Source organism: Hippoglossus stenolepis, chromosome 9, assembly GCF_022539355.2.
Source record: "Hippoglossus stenolepis isolate QCI-W04-F060 chromosome 9, HSTE1.2, whole genome shotgun sequence".
In the NCBI taxonomy this organism is placed as follows: domain Eukaryota; kingdom Metazoa; phylum Chordata; class Actinopteri; order Pleuronectiformes; family Pleuronectidae; genus Hippoglossus; species Hippoglossus stenolepis.
The window spans coordinates 18795382-18811071 of record NC_061491.1 but is presented as its reverse complement, the minus strand read 5'-3'; the positions used below and the strand labels follow the sequence as shown (position 1 = coordinate 18811071).

The 15690-nt window shown below is 43.0% G+C and overlaps 1 protein-coding gene across 2 annotated transcripts in view; it reads right to left on the bottom strand.

The window, feature by feature from the left end:
- Positions 1-15690, bottom strand: part of grid2 (glutamate receptor, ionotropic, delta 2) — a 441472-nt gene that overhangs the window by 9585 nt on the left and 416197 nt on the right. For both annotated transcript variants that reach the window (XM_035167013.2, XM_035167012.2), the window contains exon 15: positions 4801-5041. In XM_035167013.2, the coding sequence (XP_035022904.1) occupies positions 4801-5041 (241 nt within the window). The remainder of the gene's footprint in view (positions 1-4800; positions 5042-15690) is intronic.

The window sequence follows — 15690 nt, the reverse complement described above, 5'->3', positions numbered from 1 at the left end:
TTGTCAGTACCTCTGCATACAATCCATACTGCAGCCATATACCACACACTGTTTTCATTCTAGTGGTTAAGATAATAAGAGTCCTTGGCTAGATATTGGAAAAGATAGTTTAGGCTAAAATAGATCAATGTTGTCATGGTTACAATAATAAGCACTCAGTTAAGGTTGTGGAACGGAGAAGCAATGCTGACTCTTGCTTTGAAACAGGGAACAAACCCATGTAAGAGTTGTGTGTTTGGTCAACCCACTCTTCACCTCCTCAAAGATAACTGTGGGTGGTGAGAAGCTGCTTGCACAGATGACCTATGGGGTCATTTTCTCTCTTACAGATGTTCCCCTATGTTCCCTACGCCTGTGACTGCCTGGTGCCTTAATATGCAACAACCTTGATCAAGATCTACAAAGAGAATCAAAGACCATCAGCGTTTAAAACCCTGCTGTCCCTGCTTTTCACTGTTGTGACTCCACTCCTGCTCTCACTATGGGGCTGATTCCACTGGCTGCTCTTGGTGCCTAATGAAGATAGCGGGGGGGCAGGCATGTTGCAGCTGAATCACACTGTGCCTAACATGACTTTGGATTCGGCTCAAGGTTCGGCGTCTTTGTGGTTGCTCAGTGGTGAACAAAACTACTGGTCTGAATGACAGATTAAAGCTGGTTACTGAGCAGGGGACTGGAGGCAGGGGGTCTGTGGTTTGTGTGTCTGTGTGAAAAACCCTGCTAATACACAACACATCATTGATTCAACTAGGATATGTTTCTGTTTCACTCACATGCAAGAGGATCAGTGCATGATGAGCAGCGGCATGCTGGGTAAATATGTAACTAATGCATTTAACTTGATTAACCGAAGCAATAACAGTACTGGAGAAACCAAACGAAGCTTAAACAGACCACAACCAGCCTGCTGTTGAACATGGTTGTTCTCACTGCAGCTTGTTGTGAACTTAATGGCACACATCATGCCAGATGCATGGGGGAACATGCACATGGCGAACTGACTGAGATAGCATATTTCAGTCTGTCATAATGAGGGCAGTTAAATGACGACTCATAAAATATCTTTCTCCAAACGTTAGGAGTTGCAGTGATGTAGCGATGCAATAATCTGTGACGATAGACCAGTGTTTGATAAGGAGCTGCTCATTTAATCATCTAGAACCAGAGTTTTCCTGTTGAAATTTTCCTCTAAATGACTTTCCGGAGGATTGGTGTTATCGGCCTTTTATGATTAAAACTAACCTGATCTGACACTAAATCATCCGGGCTACAGTCGCAATTTCCATTCTCCATATTTTTGTCATCCTGTCTGATTTATTCTAGGTGGAACTTAATATTTGCACGGCACCAAGGATTAAGCAGATGGGAGAGGAGGCCGCTCTCACTTGTTTCAGGGAGTCAGGCAGAGAAATTCACATTGACAGTGCTAATGAACATAATGGCCAAAGTAAATTAAATTCCCCATTTCGGTCCACAGGTATTAAAAATACCTCATGCTTTATGACATTAATCTAATATATTATCTTGTAAAACATCTCTTTTCTGACTGAATAGATAGATTTGTATTTGTGTAGGACTGAAAGCTGAATGAGAGGTGAGGAAACCAGTCATTCTCCAGTTGACCTCAACCTGACTTTCTCAAATAATTTAAAAAAAGGTGTTTTTAGACATGAACTCGGGAGATGAACAACACAGCTGGAGTTTCTCCGCTCAGACGTGTTCACAGCAACACAGAATCTCCAGAGCGCTCAGGTGAGAGATGGTGCAGCAGGCAGAGGCCGGACGTTACGTAAACACTTCAGCTGCTGAGATGACGTGTTTTTGTTTACAGCACATCCACACTGGTGTCAGCCCTTATCCCATAAAGTTCTCTTGACAACTTCATCGGTGTCTTCAGTGTGTATGACACTGCTTTTACATCCTGGGATGTTTGCATTCAGTAACATGTTAGAAACCTCATCAACGCGCCCACTAGCTCGCTGAGAATCCTTATCAGGTTTTTTTTAAGTTTGGAGCCTCTCACTTGGACATTTTCGACCCTCTCCGAATAATAAGTATTCATACCATGTCTGAAAGCAGCTAAAGGTGAAAACAACATGCGTTTGAAAACTGAGGTATTTTACCTCATGGCAGTAAAAACACTTTTTTTTTGTGGAAAGTTATCTCTGCTTCTAATTTATTTCCGATACATAAATAATTAACTGAAATCCAAAAGTGAAAACATTATTTCAAACATGATTACATTTCCTTCAGGTCATCACTGGCATGTTTTGCATTTACCAGACTCACCACAGTTTAGATTTGGATCATGCACTCTACACTCTCCCTCTGTGTTTTGGTAAGCGTGGGATGTGATGAGGAGGGCTGAGGTTGGAAATTGAATTGAAAGCTGGTTCAAATCCTTTTGTGGATAAAAAAGAGGCTCCTGACAGAGAGCTTGCACTGATGCTATCACTCTTTTATGTTCGGCTGAGAAGGGCTTGAGCTTGTGTAATTACCATCTGTAAATAGAATAGCGACTTTCAGTTGGAGATGTTGCATTTCCTTTCTATGGGGGAGCATTTGAAGCAGGATCACATGATGTCATGTGATTACGTCCGATGATGCCCCCGCTCAGGTGATCGACCAGACGTAGGCTGATTGGACAGTTCTCAGGGGGCTGCAGCTAAATTACGAGGGGTTTATTTTTTAGATCGTTGGTATAAATATCCTTACACTGCAGCATCCCCACCGGCCCTCAGGCTGTTTGTGTATTCTGCTTTTAACGCTGCCATCCGCGACCACTTTTCTCCAAAACATTAACTTTTCAGAAAGATAATTGGTTAATTGCCCTGTTGACACTGACACATTTTGGCTTGTTTTAAAGTAATGAGCACCATCTAAACAACATTAATAAAACATACAAAAAAAAAGAGGCGAGATTTTGCAGGACATCAGCATTAAAGGTTACTGAATTCATTATGGGCCAACGGAGAAAATACTCACTGGATTTTAAGATGCAAATGTTAATTCATGACTCAGAATGATCCAAACTGAGGTTGTAGAGGGATCCTGCATTATCAGGGTGTAAATCAGGTGTAAATAGATGAAGGGATTTGGTGAGTTTGTGGGTCAAAAAGTTCAGTCATTGAATACAAAGGATTTTCCACAATGTATCATCATCGTGATTTGGTTTGACTTTTGAACCCCTAAAATTTGAGCACTTTAAAAAAAAAAAAGAAGGTTTTATCAGCCACACCGACTCAAATTAAAGCTACAACTCCAATGTAGTATCCATTATACATATCACTGTATGTGTTGAAGCTTAATAAAGTTGGGCAGACACTGTGCGAACTTTAAAAATTTCGTTTTTGGATTTCATGACACCATGTACGAGTGAATCTTCTGAGATGTGAAGCCAAAGCTCAGGATTTATGTGCTCACACTGTGTGGTGAGATCGTCTGACACCACCTGACTCCTCACACTACGTTTTCGTTGGCTCCTCTTGTCCAGCTCTGGAACGGCGTTTTTTGTCAAAAGTCAAAGTTTGTTTGCTAACAATGCAAACAAGGGAGAAACATGCTGCCGTGATTAGATGTGTAAAAAAAGAAATGTCTGCATATGGCTACAGAGGTGTGGTTTGGAAAACGTGGGCGTTTTGGTTTGGATGTTTTGCAGAGAGAAATCTAAATACCTTTGAAGCTACTATATTGTAAATTAATCACAAGCTACACTGTGATTACTGTACGGTAAGAACCCCTTTCTCTTATGGACAAGACTGTAACTGTGACGACACGCAGCTACATCAGCACCTTCATAATATCTGAACCCTTACCTAACATCTCTCAGTGTGTAATGTTGCTAAGTGTGTTGTTGGTATGTTGCCCGGGCCATCTAAGATTACATCATATGTAATCTGATCTGGTATCTGTTTAACCGGCAGATACTTTGGTTAAACTAATGAGGACGAAGTGGGAATAAAACAGGAGCAAAAACCCTCTTCAATTCAATTAGGTTAAAATGGCTGCTTAATTCAGTTTACACTCACATTCAATTAGATTTTGGCTGAGCATGACTCTTTGCTTAATAATTTTGATAATTTGATGGTAACTGTAATTAGGCAAACAATTAGAATTAATAACACAACAGGATGCTTTATAAGTTGATTGCCCCATTAAGATCCTGATTATGGTTGAGAAAGGGAAATGAACGCAATCCTCGCAGAACGTCTGAGAACACTGACCTTTCACTTCTCATGTATTTTTATACACCAAGCCACACGGCTTTATACACACAAGACTATGAGATCTATCAACTCTGTCTATAAGAGTGGTACTACAGCACCTCCAGGTTTCTTTTTGTCACAATGTGCCTTCAACACATGCAGCTCCCTGCTGTGCTATCTGGGTTGTGTTGCTGAAGTTGCTTGAGTGCAAATCTAGTTCAGGCGAAGTGACAGTGTGACCAGAGGAGGTTTTGAAAGCATCCAGACGCTGTCAGTGTCACAACTCCTTCACAGGGAGGGCTCTGCTCGTATTTCTCTTCCGCGTGCACCCTGACTTTGAGGAATTGCTGTATTTTTTACAGCTTAGCGCCCATGGCCACAAAGTCTAGACTTTGTATTACATCCGTCTCCCCGTGCCTCAGCTCCACCCAAAACTAAACCCATCATCCATCCCATCACCATCTGTCCAATCTTACTTTATTTTTCTCTCCCCTTAATCCATCTTCTCTCCTTTCTATCTGTTACACTGCACCTTTTGGACAGATGAGCTGGGATCTATTGCAGGCCCTATACCTCCCCTCATCCAACCCCGTACCTCCTTGGAGGGGACCCTGGATCCCTTCCTCCGTGACCACCAGCTTTCCACCATGGCGATGAGGCAGGAGAGCACAACGCCAGCCGCCAGGACACAGAAGACACCTGCGAAGCTTTGGATGTCCAGGGCATTGCTGTGCTGCCGTGTCTGTACTGAGCTGTACAGGTCACATGGGCTGTCCTTCGGCCACCACTTGAGTTTCAGTATATCCATGTCCCCGTTCTGCTGGAGCTCCAAGATTCTAGGATAAATGCAAGAAACACAGGCGTGTTTGCATAGAACACACACAAAGAACACTGGAACATGTAATGCTGCATATCTGTGAACACGTAACAGTCGAATCAGACATTTCATGAATCAGTGATTTTGTAACTTCAAGTTTCTGGAAATTGAAAGAGGTCAACACATGCATGCAGAAGTAAGCATACATAAAAATACAGGCATACATGAATGAATGTGTAGATGCATGACCTATCAATAAGCCAGCAGCAACATTCAGACGAGTAACATTGTCCAGTGGAGAGTCATAAATATTCACACCAGCCATTTGCACAAAACCTGACCACACTGCAGCTTCGACTGCAGCTGCTGTTACTCCTCTCTTCCATTTGAGGGCAGTGTTTGCCAGTCAAAATGCTCCCTGTGAACCACACTGGGCCGTCACACTCATTATGGCTAACATTAATATGTTTTGCAGCACGACACAAGCACACCGCCACAATGTCATTATGCAGCCTATAGCTTGAGTCGCACGATTGATGCCTTCAGAGGGGATACAGCTCAGAGGTTGATGGGGTCCCTGTGCTCGCCTCCAGCTTGCTGTTTGACTGGGTCGTTTTGGTTTTGGTTTGGAGGGGAGCTGCAGACACAGACAGGCAGATGGACAGACAGACAGACAGACGGACAGACGGACAGTCAGACAGACAGACAGACAGACAGACAGACGGACAGACAGACGTACAGCAGTTCTGTTAGCATTCGGTCGGATATTTAACAGGCCATGGAGGCGAGAGGTAGCCAGGAGAGGCAGGGACAAAAAGGAAAAGGGCAGTCTGGGAACGTATACTGTGCTGTGCATATACCTCCCTGCATACATACTAATAAAGAAAACAAACAGATGAAGAAATAAACTCAGCCACCCCACTGATTCGACATCAACAGGGCAAATACACATTCAGAGAAAGGTAAACACTTGATTACATGCTTTCCCCAGCAAACTTGAACCGGTTTCCTACATGTGTACACAGAGACAGATGTCTGCAATCGTGCAGGACTTCCTGGGGGCAAACGCCTCCGGCAATTTCAATGAGGACATGCTGTCATGAATGACAGTGCCCATCTCTCATCGTTCCTGTTTTTCCCCCCATAGAGAATACACAAAAAATGGACTGAAATCAATCAAGAAATGCAAATGAGTCCTGCAGACGGTTTACATAATTAATTTCATCCACAATAGCCAGACAGAAAAAAAACAAAACATGGTTCATTTCAATGTAAATCAGCCAAACAGGCTCAGCACGTCGCTCTGTTACCATGTCACTCTCATTTAGGGACATTCTCTTATCAATCCCCGGGCTCTGCTGAGGTGCTGGGACGGGAGGAGTGTGGGGAAGTAGATGGTGGAAATGGTAGGTGTGGTTGTAATGAATGGAGGAGAGGAGAGGAGAGACAAGAAGAGATGAAACGGAAACTAGAGGAGAGGTAACAAGGATAGAGGAAACGAGAGGAGAGTAGAGGAGAGGAAAGAAGGGAAAAAAAGAGGAGAAAAGAGGAAACAAGGGGAGTGTTAATGAAACTAGAGTAGAGGAGAGGGGAGGAAATGAGAGGAGAGGAAACAAGACAAATGAGAGGAGAGGAAACAAGAGAAATGAGAAGAGAAGAGAAGAAACAAGAGGAGAGGAGAAGAAAGGAAATGAAAGGAAACTAGAGGAGAGTAAACAAGGAGAGAGGAAATGAGAGGAGAGGAAACGAAAGGAGAGGAGAGGACAGACGAGACGAGGAGAGACGACAAAAGAACAGAAGGGGAGAGGAGAGGAGACAAGGGGAGAGAAGAGAAGAGGAGAGAGGAATAAAAAACAAACTAATTCCAACTGTAAATCCACTTACAGTCATTGTAATACAGGATCGTGTCCTCCAGCTGCAGACTTCATTGTGCGATTGTTTGGCTCAGATCAACAAAGATTAGCTCCAAGGTTATCGATAAGACTTTGTGTGGGTGATATGCAATATTGGCTCAAAACAAATGAAATCAATCTGATCTGCAGTGATTGAGTGTTGAACCCTGGTCGTATGGTGGCAGCTCTAGTTCTTATATTACGGTCATGAATATGAGGTAGTCAGTGTCTGTCCGTCCCTCAGCGCACATCAAACCTGCCTCTGTTCTCTCTGTCACTTTTGAGTCGTAAAGTTGCATTGAACAGGACGTCTAGAGCTGGTTTGATTCCTGGAGGAACAAACAGCGCAAAAAACATTTCAGTGTTGCACACAGAGGGCACACAGTTGATATGCAAGCCAAAGTGGCTGGGATTAGGTTTTTGAACGGCGCTCGGGTTTGATCAGAATTTAAACGGCGTCCTGACGGCATCACAGAAAAGGAATTGTGAATGAAAGTAAAGATTTCTTTCCTGGAGAGGTGTTGTGCCTTTCGTACAGCAGGTTGCTGACCTTTTTATCTGTCACTCTGACGACAGATGCTCCTCACACGTACCAGCACACTCTGACAGACAGCCTCGGCGGGAGACGGATTACACACAGGCTAATGAGATGGAATAAGAGCGATCCCGCCTATCAAAGAAGCCAGGCGGTGTTTTCTCAAAATATTTCATCATTCCTCGCCTGGAATTCAGCCAATTTCTTGTCGGAGCCGATGTCTTTTCATGTCTGTCAAAAACAGAGGCACGCTTTATTTTTGGAGTTGCTGTCTGTCATCTTGGCTCATGGGGGGGGGGGCTTACGTGCAGCAAAATCCTCATGTCACACAGGTTTTGTGAGGCACTTGAGGAGTGGATACAAGCCGCGGTTTCATCTGCTTCAACATCTGTGAACACAATTGCTGCGGACAGTAAACGCCTAGGTGACAAAAGATGTTTACCGCTGACATTTGAAGGAGAACACAAGTAATTCATATGTTTTTCCTTCTTTGAAGAGAGATAAAGGGACGTCACCGGAATTTAACTGTGAATTATCTCCTGGCTGTAAAACCCCTGATGATTTAAATAATAATACAATCTGCAGATCAAAGTTCTCATGTGGTGTTCAAAGTGCAGAGCGTCACTGAAGGCCAACTTTTCCCCACCCCCATTCTGGATAATCAAAAGGAAGCCAAACTAAACAACTGATTAAGTAAAAGATGAACTCCCCAACTTGATCAAACAGATCAAAACATTAAAAACATTTCAAAAAGGAGACTTTGATCATAAGAATCATGAGGATGTGACTCAGCTGTATGTGTTCGTTAGAAGGAAGAACAGATTTGTGATTCAGGACAAAAAGCTTCTCTATATCATGTCTTGTGCAGCTCATCATCTATTATTCTGCAGTAATTGGCCCAATCAGAGTTCTGCAAAGATGCTTCAATCACACAGACACACATAACCTTACATTACCTGACACTGATCTCAAAGAGGTTAACCTGCATTTATCCTGGCCACAGCGAGACAACAAACACACTGATCTGAATCTGTAGCAGTGGATTATCTGCAGGAGAAGAGCAAAGAAACGTCCATCACGATAATATTATATGACATTTGCTGTCATGTTTTTTTTCGGAATATCCAAATCTTCAGGCCTGGCCGAGTTTGGACAGATGGTGCAAAGCAGAAGTGAAGAGGGAGAAGTTTACATGCCACAGCACAGGGCTGTTTTAAATATGTCATAAATCTAAACATATTAAGCTATAAAGGAATCAAGAGTCTGATGTGTCTCACAGGTTACCTGTACACGCATGGTCATGTGATGTACAATAATAGGGATGGATACAGATATAGATTGTTCATTTTGCAAAGGAGGTTATGTTTTTGTCTGTCTTTGTTGGCAGGATAACAGAGAAACTACTGAAAGGATTACTTGGTGGAAGGATGTGGTATGTGGGTCGGGGGAAGAACCCATTAAATTCTGGTGCAGATCCAGATCAGGGGGTGGATTAAGGATTTTATTTTCACTTTCTTTAACATTTCTATCAAACTCTCAGAGAATAATTCATGGATCTTAAATACAAGCTGGAATAAAGCATGTTTAGGGGACTGATATCTATGAGTGTTTGGCTTCATACAGGGACTGTTGGTAATTGGTAGAGGTATGTGCTCTACTGAGTGCAATTCTTTTTTTTGTTTGCAGGATTACACAATAACTTTCTCAGAGCATGTTAAGGAGACTGATATTTATGAGTTGGTGCAATTTGGTAATAAAAGGATTTAGTGAATTTAAATGAGGTTTCATAAGAGGACTGTTGGGCCCCTGGTGGAGGTGTCATTCTAGTTTTTGCTTTAAAAAGCCCTTTTAAAACCACTAGGTGTGTTCAGAATTAATAATTCCACACGTATATAATCTGTTATTGACGTGCCTAAATTATTGTGTGTTTAGTGATGATCTCCTGCCTTTGTGGGGAAAAAAACATGGCGATGTTCATTTTTAAACACACACAGCATTTACCACTGTGCTTAATTTATCTCTATCCCATGGCTGACAGGCAGGATGAAAGGCTACTGTTAGCTGCCTGACAAAAACACGGGTTGAGTCAAAGGTTTCCCACAGCACACCATGTGTCTAGGCCTCTAATTTGGCCGCTGCTGTCAAACCAAAGGAAAAAACAAACAAACTAAAAGAAAAAAGGTCTTCCCTTGGCAAAACACACAAATTTGCCTGTGCACACGTGTGTGCCAAACACACATCAACACAGATAGCAGTAAAGGTCTATACACGCACTTTCAAAAACGCACTGCAATTCCACAATGACAAACTGCCATAATGAGAGCTAGGAGCAGCTAATTAAAGTGTGTATGTGTGTGTGTGTGTGTTGCATGGCCTTTACGTGAAAGATCCACTACATTACACAGAGTTTGATGGAGTTCATGATAAAGCACAGGAGAAGTTCTCTGACAACTCATTTATTTACCCCACAGCAGTGAGCTTTTCGCCACACAGTTAAGCACATTTTATGGCTTTAATTCCAGTCTAAATAAGTAAAATAAGTGAAGCAGTGAGCAGTCAGTTGTGTTTCGTGCTTTATTTGTATTCCTTCCTTCGAGGGCTGTTAGAGGTTTTTCCTCCAGGGGTCATCAGTCAGCACACCGCTGCCTTAAGTATCAATTTAATCATAAATCATAATCATTCGGTATCAACATTGGTGTAGCGACAGGATATGCAGTGCGAGGATATATAGTACAGGTATTAGTGTTTTGTCCTGCACTATATAATACTGCAGTTACTAAATCCTGCTAACAAATCCAGTTATCTCCGACTGTCTGTCTGTCCTTCGATTTTCTCAACAACCACTTATCTGATTGACTTCAAACTTAGAAGCCAGGAAGTCCAGCATCGACTGTGAAGTGTTTTACATGAGCGGGTGTCAAGACCCCAACCCAACACAATCACTTACGTCCACGAATGTAGCTTCGTGAGTTCACCCATTACACTGATTAGTTTGTTTTCGTAACAACTGGTGCAGTGGCCATTTTAAATGTTCCTGTTTGGAACGGGCTGTGGTGATGCTTGTTGCAGCTTTCTTTCTGAAACTGTAAGAGTGACCTGCAGTAATTTAACCGGGGCAAGTAAAGACCGGCTGCGGGACACTGACACCTCACCCCCTCTGCTGCACAAAGAGCTGTTCACCTGTTTATTCAATGTTTAAGCTCGACTCAGGATGCAGTATTGGTAAACCAGTTGTCGTGGAAATTGTCGTGATCCAAGACTTCACTTATGGGGATGAGTCCCAGCCGTCGCTGCTGTGCGTTGGTTGCCTTTTTACACAAACTTTATTAAGATTGAATATATCACGTGTCCAAATCGCAGTGAACTTCCTTGTGCCCTCAATAATACACATGCCAAGTCTGAGGCCAACAACATAAACAGTTCTCTAGATATGTGTTCCACAGACAGACAGAGATTTCTTGAATCATTAGATAGATGCCCTGCACTGACAGGCACATTTAAATGCATCATTGTTGACTACAATGCAAAATATATGTGACTGTTTCAGTGTCCCCGTCCGCTGCATGTATGAGGGGACTAAAGTGTGCTGAGGTGAAATTAAATTACAGAACATGGGTTAATTTGAGTGTGTATGTGTCTATTATGGCCTTCTTAAGTTAAACAGCTGTCCTGTGTGTGCATCTACAACTTGGGTGTGTGTGTGTGTGTGTGTGTGTGTGTGTGTGTGTGTGTGTGTGTGTGCGTTTCTCTTTGCACCAGTGTCTCACAATATAGCGTGTATGCATGAGTGCATCGTCGTGCGTCTTCGAGTGTGTCTATGAAACAGCTGGTGTGCTGTGAGATGCATTATCACTGTGTGTGTGTAATGAGTTATCACCTTGCTTTAAGATCGTTGACTTTGACTGGGGAGCTCTATAATGACTTTAACACTCCCACTGGCTGTTAAAGCAAATGAGCAAGGGTTGCTAGTGTGGTGGAGGGGGGGGGCAACTGCTGTGCGCCTCTTTGTGTGTGTGTGTGTGTGTGTGTGTGTGTGTGTGTGTGTGTGTGTGTGTGTGTGTGTGTTTGTCTGTGTGCGACAGCGTGTGTGCGACAGCGTGTGTGCTCTGTCTCTGCCTCCCCGTTTTCTCCGCAGTGGCTGCTACTGCATGGACTAGACGTTGCCATGGCAACTCTATGGCAGCAGCCTTGATGGTGGGATGATCACACATTATTAGTTGATTCAAGCTGAAACAAAGAACAGCACAGTGACTTGGATGTGGGGCAGAGGGGGACGCATTATGTTAATGTCTGTCCTTACAAGTATAGACATGTACAAACACGTGTGAGCGAATGCACAAACACGGTTTTACACAGCGAGGCTAAATCTCTGAAATAACTTGAAGTAAAAAAAGACTAATGTTATAAAGGTACACAGCTTTTCCTCATAAAACCCATTTTCTTGTGTTGGACTTAAGCAATTATAAGCTTGTTTATGGCCATTTCTTGATTAAAAGTCACGTTTAGATATGAATTACCTAAAAGGGGCTTTGAGGAGGTCATTTGACTTAATTTGACACCAACATCTATTTGTACCAGTTTTAATGAGCAGCCCCTGATGTTGTAAATGATTTCCCTACTGGAGTGAAAAGGGACCGTTAAGAGATTTCACACAGTGTTGCTGCACCACCGCTGGGGTCTGGGGACTGTCGTTCTAACTCAAACAGATGATGTGACGATTTACACAGACTACTAAGTGAAAGCCTATTATTTCAGCACCTGGCAAACTGATCACTGAGTCATCGCTATTGATTAACTCCGCTATCAACCTCCTCTGGATATATTATGGCTACTTTCTGCATATGGGGCAATAAAAAATCTCACTTGTTGCCTCCTTTAAATGCTCTTTAACTCCATGTATTGTGTTGATTCTGCAGTCTCATCCATAAGGAGCCTATAAATGCAGGTTATGTCCCATGCTGTTCTTTCCCCCCAAGTGGCAGCTTTTACTGCAGTTGTAACCAGTTAAAATGCAGAGGAGTTTGGGTTAGATGATCGAGCATAATGTGAAACAGTTCAGTGAATTTCAGAGCAGGCCACATAGACCTTTTTACTGTTTCTATGAGGAGTGTCGAGGCATAAGCCGCTTGCAGAGAGGCGCTGAAGTGAGAGCGCAAATATCAGAGTGAGAGCCTCCGCACTTTCTCCGGCCAGCTCCCTGGTAGCGATTCTGGAGAATGTCAGAATGAGCCGATGTGAAAACACAGCAGGATAAATTCCGCAGGATTCACCGCAAGTGAACGAGTGTGTTGATGATGCGACAGACACAAAAAGGATGCAAATAAATCCGGATTTAAAAAGGAATACAGGTAGAAGACAAGAGATTTGATGACAAGGACCAACGCCTGTGTCGATTCGCTGTAATCAAAAACACGTGATCTCCACAGCGGAATTAATACGTTTCGTCCTGCATCCGCCTGCTGCACCAGCCCCCAGATTTCTGTGCTGTCATGAACGTGTCTGAGCAGAGAATCTGCTGCCGCGTTGTTCATGTGCGAAAAGGCAAACTCCGGAGAAAGTCTGGACGCAACTCTGCAAACATCCTGTAGAGTTCATGTCTGAAAATGGTTATAGTGAGTCATCCCAGATCATATGTGGAACAAATATAACTGCAGCAAAAGTCTGGGGACTCTATCATAAACACCTACAGTCAGTGCATGGTCTAAAGTGCATTTAGTGAGTGTCCGAATCCTCTTTTGCAAGTGAAACAGCAGCAAAAAAGATTGACTTAATATTGTAATTAATCATGGGTGTGTTTTGGATGTAACATGCAATAAAACAGTCAGAGAGCAATCCTCCTTTCCCTTAGAAAGTCAGGTGCACTTGCCCCTTGGACGATTGCTATTATAAAGGTGAATTTGACAATAAGAGAGCAAGTGCTTTTCCTTCATGCCTATTTAAGAGCATATAATCATAACAGTGATATACTGCACCTCTGACTTCAGTAGGATTTGTTGGATTCCGCTGCCTCATGACAGCAATGCACCTGACCTCACCTCGTATTTAACACGTCCAAGTGAGATTTTTATTTTAACAGCAAAGGTGCTGGATGGTAACATTACACCTGCAAGTCTGAAAGTAGACTTGACACTTGAGTCACGTACACTTGGCGCCAGGTGTAAGACAGGGCCCTTGATCTTTTCTACAAATGTTCTTCTCCTGTCACCTCTGCGGAAAGCACAGTTTTGAGCTGGATACAGTGGAAAGTGGAAGTTCCTGTGGGGTGAGAGGTGGAGAGACTCGGAGACAGAGGGTGGAGAGATGTGAGGGTGTTGGGGGGGATACGGGGAAAAGGAAGATTGAGTGAGAAAATGGGAAGGGAGAAAGGGAGAGTGTTGAATATGGATGGATGTCTGACACAAAGAAATCACACAGGTGAGCAGGAGTGCAGGTGAGAAAGTGGGAGAGACAGGGGTAGATGAAGAAAGCTGAGTAAAGAGAGGAGAACAGACCATGTATGAGCCGAGTGAACAAAGGAATGTCACATGAAATGAGCAGAGAGGGGGGAGAGGAGTGAGGGACAGACACCAGCGTTATGCTAAAATGAGCTTGTTGCTCTGAGAGGGACGTCGGCTGTCAGATCCTTAAATGAGAACAACACCGGGATGACACCTCAGTTACAAGCTTCACACAGAGCTGACAACTTCTGTGGTCTCTGTCCGTCACACTGTTAACCTCACAGGAAAACATGATGAAGAATAATGTTCTTATCATAAAGGAAAAAAAAAAAGTATATATGTGGGCTTATATACAAGTGGTTCCAGTTAAAATATGTCAGAATAGTTCAAAATGTCTTAGGAACTTTGTGATTTGTCTACTAAATATATTAACTAAAACAGTACAGTGAGACAGACATCAGGTTTTTTAGGGTGAAACCTGATGTGGCTGCTGGTGTTGGTTTTCTGAGCATTTCATTAGTCCTCTTCATCCCTTGAGGGGAATAAGGCATCGACAAACAGCCTACATCTAGGTATATCCTGGTCTTTGACGTGGGGCCTCTCCCCATCTCTTTCAGCTTGGCCGACACAATTGCTTTTTGCTATGCAGGTGCTGTCCATCTCTGTCTTTGGTGTACCCGGTTCTGTTCTGTTCTGAGCAAACACCCAATTAATTGTATCCGCCGGCGTCTGATCACCAAACTCTGGCTCTTAGTCTTGTTATAAAGTTCTTCATTTGAGATCTTTTTAGGCCAGAATATGCGGCATGTTTTTCTTGAGTCATCCGTAAACTTTTAAACTGTTCAACTGATGTTTCTTGAACATTAGAGCATGTCAACCTTTTCAGGTAATAACCCAAATTAAAAGTATGAACCTGAAATATGAGCATAAAATGTCTCCTTTCACTCAAAGGGGAAAGGAGAGAATTGGGAGGTTGACAGCTCGAGCAATGTATATTGTTTTTTGGCTCGGCAAGAGTGACATTATGATTAGGGAGGAGAGTTGAAGTCTAGCCCTCATGTCCGCAAATGACCTGCTGTCCTTAGTTGGGATTCACAGCACGCTAACAGATTTATTAACATATTACATCATGTTGTGTTTTTCTATTTGTGACCTGCTTCAGAGAATGAACCAAAGCTGCCTGTTTGTGACAAAAGAGTCAAAAGAACAGCCACAAATGGAGCTCTGTGCTGCAGTCACAGACACTGCTCGTCCACACCAGTTCACCACACTGACTGAGTCTACGTGAGCAGCAGAGACACTCCGCATCATCGACCCAGCGAAGGGCGCCAACTCCTGATTATTCTCTCACGGTATTTCAATTAAAAAAAAAAGCTGATAGTAGCGCAGACTGAACCACACTGACCCACAGCCACACATCAATACCCCGGCTCCTGAAAAGTCTGCTTATTCAACCGCAGACTCAGACAGAAACATTATTCCAGCACTGGTGGTGCATTTTTGAATTTGCTTTTGAGTGGATTCGATTTGGTGGTACAAGTATAAAGCGAGTGAAGCACAGTAGTCTCTCCGGTGTCCATCATAGTTACAGACTGGTTGTTCTCACTGCACTTCGTAGTAGTATTGATGAATATGCTGAATTTCTAAAGCGGGGTTAATGGAGGGTAGACAGGATTTTATCTGTCACAGACACGTTTGACAAAATAACATACTGTTGAACAATTTGGGCATCCTGTTAATTGCAACAACTACTGCAATATTTGCAATATTTGGCCTCACTTTTGGGGAGCTGTTGTCCATCTTT